Consider the following 9,288-nt stretch of genomic DNA (forward strand, 5'->3'; position numbering starts at 1 on the left):
CTGGGGGGGGTGCACACAGGACTGGGGGGGTGCACACAGGACTGGGGGGGTGCACACAGGACTGGGGGGGGGGTGCACACAGGACTGGGGGGGGGTGCACACAGGACTGGGTGATGGGCTGCACATAGGATTGTGTGGGGGTGCACACAGGACATTGGGGGGCTGCACACAGGACTGGGGGAGGGGTGCACACAGGTTTGGGGGGATGCAAACAGGACTACTGGGTGATGGGGTGCACACAGGACATTGGGGGGGCTGCACACAGGACTGGGGGAGGGGTGCACACAGGACATTGGGGGGCACACTGCGCTGAGAGTTTCATGCAACTCTGGGGGAGAAGGTTTACAGAACTGGTGTGGGGAGGCACAAAGCATTGGGCAGGGCACATAGCAGCAGAGGGTCGGCGCTGGACTCACAGCAGCATTGCACTCACATCACCGGAGTGCAGGAGCCGGACACACTGCATCAGAAGGAGAAGGCAGGCACTGATCTCCGGAGGGCAGGGGGCGTGCACACAAGGCTGGAAGCTGAGGCTGCTGTAGACCCGCCCACAATTGGCACTGGCCGACGGGAGAACACATTGCAGCACAAACAGCAATGTGTGGATTTAAAGGGCCGGCGGCAGCAAACCGCAGTGACAGCACGAGCACTGCCTCCCCCGGGAATCTGCCCGGGGGCCACATAAAAGGTCATGGCGGGCCGCATGCGGCCCGCGGGCCGGAGGTTCCCCACCCCTGCTCTATGGTATGAATGGTAAATCTTTGCTGTTTATGGTATAGTTTATGGATTTTATACTTTTATAATGGTTCAAGACAGAATGATATAAATGTTCTTAAATGTTCTTTATTGTAATAAACTGTATATTGCTACAACCATGCAAAGCCTTTCATGTTTCATTGCATTCTTGTTTTTTTTTTTTTGTTTGTTTCGTCTCTATTTGGGGGTTTGCCTTGGTCTGCAGCCCTGCTTATTGTAACCAACCTTAATTTTTCAATAAAAAAGAGATTAAACATAATTCACAGCAGCCAATCACAGCACAGCATCCTCTTAATTTCTAACCAATCTAATGACTCCAAAATCATTCACCAAAGGTCATGCAAAGGGGTTAAAGTATGGTGCAAGAAAAACCCTATAGAGCCAGTGTTAGTGAAAAAAAGTCCATCACCTACAGTTTTTTCTAGAGTTCAGCAATCGAAAGTACGGTATATAAAAATCACTTTGCAAAAACCTGTATTCTTAATACCATTCAAATACTTCAATATTCCACCATTCTGCCTGAGATGCCAAGTGATCATATACCTTTAGTACTTATATAGCCGCATTTTAAAGCAGAGGAATATGGTGCAATATAATCTCGTCAGATGGCTCAGTGCACTGCCCAGGGACACACAGTATCCTTTTTACTCTTCATGACGAAAATGGTCCAGTTCTAGAAGTTCTGCAGGATCCGTAATAGGCAGGATAATTAGGAAGAGGTCACATTTTAATTAGACTATTTCTTTTCTTCTCGTGGACTCCTCGAGTCATTGAGCAGCTTATTTTGGGTTCCACGGCACTCACAAGCATTTCTCATACTGGATGAAAATTCTCAGCGTGATCCGTCCCAAAGAACAAAGTTTACCCTGTGCCACTTAATCCCTTTTTCGAGGATTGGTTATGTATGACTGAACTACTGTGGGGATATAGAACAGAGCAAATCTCCAAGATGACCATGAAATGCCATAAGCGGCCATTGCACCTTGAAGTGGCTGGTTTTGAGAAATATTTATTATATCTTTTAAATGGATATTTTGCTATAGATATTTGTTCTCTGGGCTTTGTATGAACAGCTTGCTTGCTAGAATTGAACCTCTAACCTGCTACTGTTCAGCTATTGCACTGGCATATCTTTGTAAACTTGTAGATTATGGTCTCCACTGAAAACGAATGGAAACTATCACTGACCACACACATCAGATTGCTGTCTGACAACCCTGCCACACATTTGCACACTTAGGCTGGTTTCAGACGTCCGTGTTTTAGGTACGTGTGACATCCGTTTTTAACACGGATGTCACACGTACCCATGTTATTCTACGCTGTACTCACACGGTCGTGTTTTCACACGGACCATGTGGCCCCGCTATCCCCTGCACGCACACACAGACATGTCCGTCTTTCTGCGGCAGCACGGGTGTCACACGGACTGCTCACTGATGTCATCCGTGTGACATCAGTGTGACACGGACCGGAGAAAACACGGGTTTTTAAATAAAAAGATTTTCTATATTTACCTGTGTCCAGAGAGGCTGTCTCCGGCTCTGCTGCCTCCCGCTCCTGACCCCTGCTTATTATTTTCATTGATTATTCACTGCAGTGAGCAGCTGGGAGCAGGGCCATCGCGGTGACAGTGCTGGAGACAGCATCGCCGAGGACAGCATCGCTGGGGACATCGCTAGTGACAGGTGAGTATCCTGCCAGCAGTGTGTGTGCAGGGATGTCCAGGAGGTCATCGGATTTCCCAATGAACTCTGATGACCTCCTGATTACACCCCTGCGACAACTGCGCTACAGCGAGTGTCACGACGGTGACTTCCAGGGGTTCATGAGAGTTCATTGGGAACTCCGATGACCCGCTGGATGTCACTGCACAAACTGCTGTATACTCACCTGTCATCTGCGATGTCCCCGGAAGTGCTGTCCTCGGCTGTGCTGTCCCCGCGATGCTCCGGCTTCCAGATCCTTGGGCAGTGAATAATCAATGAAAATAATGAGCGGGGGTCAGAAGCGGGACGCAGCAGAGCAGAAGACAGCATCGCTGGATACAGGTAAATATAGAACATCTTTTCATTGCAGAGACACGACACGTGTTTTACCCGGTACGTGTCACACGTATGCAAACACGGGTGTCACACATGTGACCATAACCATGCGTGTGACTGGTACCTGTTTTAAACACTGACGTCTTAAACCGGCCTTAGATCTACTAGTTCCTGTGTGGGGAGGAGAGTGCATCTGGCAGAATAAGATTGGGTGATTAGATCAAACAACCCTATCCTTCTTTTTCCTGCCATTATCGGTCATGTCTGAGTCATTATGCCCTCTTACATATTATATAATCTACTCTGCTTACTGTGGGCTCATCAGACTGGTGTGTAGGGTCTTCAGTGGCGAATATATTGAACGCTACGCATCTACCTTAGTGTAGTAATGCCATCCTATTGCACATTCATCAATGTACGAGGGGCGATCCAAAAGTAATCGGTTATTTCTATTGCACACAGAAATTAGAATAAAATGTTTTCTTCTCTCTTAGGTACCCACTAGTCCAGGAAAAAAAAATCACTTAAATAGGCCATGATTCCCGGGAGCTACATTCATTTGAATATGAACTGCCAAGGGGTGAACATCAAAATGGAAAAAAAACGAGCTCAGAGCGGTCATCAAATACCTCTGCTTGAAAAACATAACTACCAAAGACATACACAGTGACTTGGTAGAAACATTGGGGGACTTTTCTCCTCCATATTCCACAGTTGCACGCTGGGACAAGGAATTTAAGCTGGGAAGAACATCGACGGAAGATGAACATCGTGAAGGACGCCCATCCACGTCCCTCAATGAAGAAAACGTGAAAAAAGTTGAAGAGGTTGTATTGGCAGATCGAAGAGTGACTATCAAACATGTAGCTGAGGTCACAGGGATCTCATATGGCAGTATTCAAAGAATCCTTGCAAAAGAATTGCATATGAGAAAGGTCTCCGTGCGTTGGGTGCCAAAAATGTTATCCGACGAGCAAAAGAAGAAACGAGTTGACATTTCAATAGCAAATCTCGAAAAGTTCCAAGCAGACAAGGAGAATTTTTGTCACGTTTTTTGACCATGGACGAGACCTGGATCAACCACTTTGATCCCGAAACTAAACAACAATCGATGACATGGAAACGAACCGACGCCGAAGAAATTCTAAGTGTCAAGCTCAGCAGGGAAGGTTATGGCGTCCGTTTTTTGTGACGCTGAAGGAATTAATATGGTGGACTATTTGGAGAAGGGAGCCACTATTACAGGCTCCTACTACGCAGAACAAATAAGAAGATTGCGGGAGGCTAGCAAGGAGAAAAGGCGCGGCAAACTGCGGGCTGGAGTGCTGTTTCACCAAGATAACGCGCAGGCTCACAAAGCTGCAGTTGCCATGACAACCATTCAAGAAGCGGGCTTTGAACTGGTGGAACACCCCCCTATTCGCCAGATCTAGCCCCAAGTGACTTCTTTCTCTTTCCTCGCCTCAAGGAACACCTCTGGGGCAAGAAATTTGACAACAATAGCGACGTGATACCCGCTGTTGGGGATTTTTTTGAGGGTCAAGATCAAGAATTTTTTTCGAAGGGAATTCTAAGTTTAGAAAAGAGATGGACTAAATGTATAGACTTGTTAGGAGACCATGTAGAAAAATATATATTTTTTTAATATATTCATTGTGTTTATTATTGATTATCATTACTTTTGGATCGCCCCTTGTAAGCTCTGAGGGTACTGCTATGATTATAAGAGTAGCTGGAAAAAGAAAAAAAGAGTACGGAATAGTCTGAGTGCACATGGGTGAATAAATACACATCCTATACACCAGACAGGTTGGTACTACATAACCAGCATGGCGTGGCTTCCAATCAAAGCAGGTGGTGAGCAGTGTTAGCATAAAGTCCACAGAAATGCAAGAAGATATCTTCATATAGTAATGGAAATATACCCATCACTCGCAAATCATCTGTGCTTTTGAACCAAGAAGCTTGGTGAGTGCCCTGATTATTACAGGTCTCTTTAAATTCCAAAATAGCAGGACAGAACAAAGATATGGCATGTTGGAAGATAAGGACAGCCAATGGTGCCAACTATCTGATGTACAGAAGGTGTCTCAATATCTGCTATTGAGTTTGGATTTGAACCTGCCGATCCTTTGTCCCCACAGGAGATGAGCTGCTTCCAAAGTTGTCCGGAAGCAGCTTCTTCTTCACTCTGTACTGAAAAAAACGCTCAACTGGTACTTGACGTGCATGTATATGGCATGGTCTAAAAGTGTAGCTGCCAGACAATGTGTGTTTATCCAAGGACTATTGTGTATTCATGTACAACCTAACGTTGTTAACGATTTCACAACACATTAGTGTTTATTACTATATTCAAAGACCAATACTCACCCGTGCAATTGGTGTTATTCTTTATTTTGTAGGAATCCAGCAGCCCAGTTGAGGATCCGTCTGTTGTGGTGGAAAGTGGACCGGTTACATATAACCATGAGGAAGAAGTAGAGGAAGAAGAGCAGGAAGAGGATGATGAGTATTGTGTCAGTGCACTTCAGCTGATGGGAGGCAACGGTAAGATATATGGTCTCCACAGCCTGTGGGCACAGACTGGCATTTAAAAGGCTTGTGTAGGGTCTTTCTCTTCTGCACAATCAGACATCGAGTGTGGGTATACACTGCCGCACGCCGGATGGGACAGTTGTTGAGGCAATCCTTAAGGGATTGTGCACATGTCCTGTACTAATTAATAGGACATCTGCACTAGACCTGCCAGGCATTGGACGGTCGCCTCTGCAACTTCAGCCTGCGGTGCGCAGCATCTCTTCATGCTCGATGTTGACTTCTTATGTTCTTCTGACACCTTAAAGTAGACCACATGTAGTCATATATGTCTTAAAAGCAGATTCTAATACCAAATGGCACAATATCCTTTGTAGTGTTTTGACTATTAGGAGAGCCGGCCTGTCTCTATGCTATGTTGCCCTTACACATGTCAGCATAGTCTAATGACAGATCCTTTTAAAAATATTTTTCTGCTATTACAAAATGAATCATAAACACAAATCTCAATGTATGAACCATTTAAGGTTAGTCAGAGTGTCGCCTCAATGACGCAAAATCTCTGTTTAATGTCCTTGTGAGTAGTGCTGTCAAAGAGAACACTGAGTATATGTGCAAAAAGGTTGAAAACTGTTTAAAAACCACAATGCAAGACAATATTAAAAGAGAGTAAAACATCACCATAGAGAAAACATAGGAGATATGCAAAACCAAAGGATGGGAGAAGATAGTGTTCCAAAAAAAAGTTGTTGGTTTTTTTTTATATTGAAATACCCAAAATACAAAATGTAATCTAACAATCAATAATGGTAAATCCAGGGTATCAATCATAAGGGATATAGTAACACTAGGACCATATGATTGCAAAATGTAAGCCCACAAGGGAGGAAGACAGGGACCTATATGCACCAGTTCCCACATATAGTGGGTCCTAGTGATGTGCAGATAGTAAAATTAGCCTAGATGAATAACTGCACTCCTATAAATACCACAAGTGTATAGTAAGCAAAAGGTGAAACACCGGCTAAAAGTGTGGTTTAACCTAAAGTGCAAGGCCTTACTATATCCCTTATGATTGATACCCTGGAGTTACCATTATTGATTGTTAGATTACATGTTGTATTTTGGGTATTTCAATATAAAAAGAAAAAAAATTGTAACACTTGATCTTTTTCCATCCTTTGGTTTTGCATATCCCCTATGTTTTCTCTATGGTGATGTTTTAATCTCTTTTAATATTGTCTTGCATTGTGTTTTTAAAAAATGTTCAACCTTTTTGGACATATATACTCAGTGTTCTCTTTGTTTCATTTTCTTACAAAATGAAGCAGAATATTCTCAGAATATCAGTCTTCCAATTTTCCCTCACTGCCAAGGTGTTGTCTAGTTAAAAAATAAAAAAAGATATTCTAATGCTTTGTATAAAGGTAAAATAAGCTGCAGCCCTTGGTTGTCAAGTTTTCTGCAAAACCTAAAGGGATCATCCCACGTTTTGTTTAAAGATGGGCACTAAGCTTAGGCTCCATTAAAGTTAACTTGTACTCCCCTGCTAAGTGTGACACTACTCTTGCTCCGTTAGATTTTGTGACATGTCTAAAGGTGAGGACGATCTGATCATATGCATGTGACTGCTTCAGTCAATCACGGTGATGCTAGCACAGTCGGCACCTGACTATTGATGACGGGTATTGGTTGCATGGGTTACATGCCCGTTATCAGATCATCAACACTGACCAGCACAACCACAAAAATGGTTCTGAACTAGTGGAGAAACTACAGGTTGGTATAAGTTTTGGGGGCATTTTTTTAAATGCTCCCCTTGATTTTGCACAATTTAACAAAAATGTTGATGACCCCTTTTAGGTTTGGCAAAAGAAATGAATGAATTTTTTTATGAATCTATTCTAAAGTCCATTTACCCCCTAAACTTGGCTGGAGTTAAATTTCCTACCAGGGTAACTACTCCAAAGCAAGCAACAAGATGCTAAAAGAGGATTTACAAACCTTAAAGCAACATTACCAGCGAGTCAGTATATCAGCCGGCCATAATTTTGTCTCCCGGTTGTGTTTATGGCATACCAGGACTTAATCTGACCATAAATCCCATGATTAACAAGACAATACCATTAACACTTCCTCCCATGCCTTTGTTATATAGCCACACATTAAGTGTAACATTTTGCTTTTTTTTTTTTCAGACTATGGTTGCGAGCTGGATGATGACGATGGTTATTGATTACCGTGGTGTGGATAACAGCAAAGCTAATTCTCCTGTGATTATGTAATATATGGACTTGTATCTATTATGCTGTTCTGTGATCAGCACCATTACAAATAATGAGTTTTGTAATTGATCTTACAAAATTCCGTTAATTTTGGTCAGTTCTCATTGGCCATGGACCCATAAGCATTTAATGGGTTACTAGTACTTGAAACTTTTGTTGTTGTAGCTTTTTTTTTTTCTATTATTTTTACTTCGTAATTATGTTTTGATAAATCTGTACTTAGTATTAAACCAGTGAGAGCATGGATTTAATCAATGATGTGTTGTGTTCTATGTAGTAATGCTCCCCCTAAGGTATACACACACTACAAAAACCAGTGTATTACTTGGAAAAAAAAATGCCATATTGAATCCCTCTGCTCTTTTTATATAACATCTACAACAAAATACAAATATTGAGTTAACCCAGAGCTGGTACTGAGGGGGTGGAACAAATCCAGTACCTCCCACGAGGATCTGCATTATACATAACTAAGTATATACGTTTTATCTAGAGAGTTAGGCCGGCGTCACACGGGACGATATATCGTGCGATCGCATGAGCGATCGCACCCGCCCCCGTCGTTTGTGCGTCACGGGCAATTTGTTGCCCGTGGCGCACAAAGTCGTTTACCCCCGTCACACATACTTACCTCCCGAACGACCTCGCTGTGGGCGGCGAACATCCTCTTCCTGAAGGGGAAGGGACGTTTGGCGTCACAGCGACGTGACACAGCGGCCACCCAATAGAAGCGGAGGGGCGGACATGAGCGGGACGTAACATCCCGGCCACCTCCTTCCTTCCGCATTGCCGGCAGGACGCAGGTAAGCTGTGTTCGTTGTTCCCGGGGTGTCACACGGAGCGATGTGTGCTGCCTCCGGAACGACGAACAACCGGCGCGCAGAAGGAGGAACGACTTTATGAAAATGAACGACGTGTCAACGAGCAACGATAAGGTAAGTATTTTTGCTCGTTCACAGTCGCTCGTAGCTGTCACACGCTATGATATCTCTAACGATGCCGGATGTGCGTCACGGGATCCGTGACCCCGACGACATATTGCCCGATATATCGTAGCGTGTGACGCCGGCCTTACTCTAATGCTACCGACCCAAGAGAAGATTAGTTGATCGAAGTTTGCCAATCATGTTATTTCGATACAGAAGTAATAAGCTACTAGTGTTGTTCCTATCCATGAAAAACAAAGGCTGGAAAGGAAAAAAATCTCTCCTGATCACATCCTGGGACTGAAGGTCTGCCAGGGTCATTATAGGCTGTTGGAGGAAACAGCAGCTACTGTACCTATCATAGTGAGTACATACACATAGTATATTAGTTCTGCTATATATCATTAGCAGTCCTTTGCACATGTGACTTCCTCACAGCTTTTTCTGTGGAAATGTATTATATTTGCAAATCAATTCAGTCATTAGAAATTAACTTCTAATTATGCAGCAGAAAGCCACTGTGATATTTGGCAAGCACCATCTCCGCAAACAGCGTACACGTACAGCGAATGTATGCCTCAGTACTGATTGTATTCGGCCATATTATATTCTATTGGCAGTGAAACCACGAACTGAAGGATAGCTATAAATAAAAAAAATCAACAGGGGTAAGGGTTAGGTTAGGTGGGTCCGGGAGCAGTTAAGATGTTCTATTAATTGGACAACTCCGTTAAGGTC

At 43.6% G+C, this 9,288-nt stretch overlaps 1 protein-coding gene across 1 annotated transcript in view; it reads left to right on the forward strand.

The window, feature by feature from the left end:
* BRF1 (BRF1 general transcription factor IIIB subunit) overlaps positions 1 to 7,875 on the forward strand; it is a 358,870-nt gene extending 350,995 nt beyond the window's left edge. Inside the window, exons 17-18 of the mRNA XM_075330967.1 lie at positions 5,207 to 5,351; positions 7,538 to 7,875. Coding sequence (XP_075187082.1) covers positions 5,207 to 5,351; positions 7,538 to 7,575 — 183 coding nt within the window. The 3' untranslated portion in view covers positions 7,576 to 7,875. The remainder of the gene's footprint in view (positions 1 to 5,206; positions 5,352 to 7,537) is intronic.
* Positions 7,876 to 9,288: the final 1,413 nt, after the last annotated feature.

The sequence above is a fragment of the Anomaloglossus baeobatrachus genome, chromosome 12, assembly GCF_048569485.1.
Source record: "Anomaloglossus baeobatrachus isolate aAnoBae1 chromosome 12, aAnoBae1.hap1, whole genome shotgun sequence".
Lineage (NCBI taxonomy): Eukaryota > Metazoa > Chordata > Amphibia > Anura > Aromobatidae > Anomaloglossus > Anomaloglossus baeobatrachus.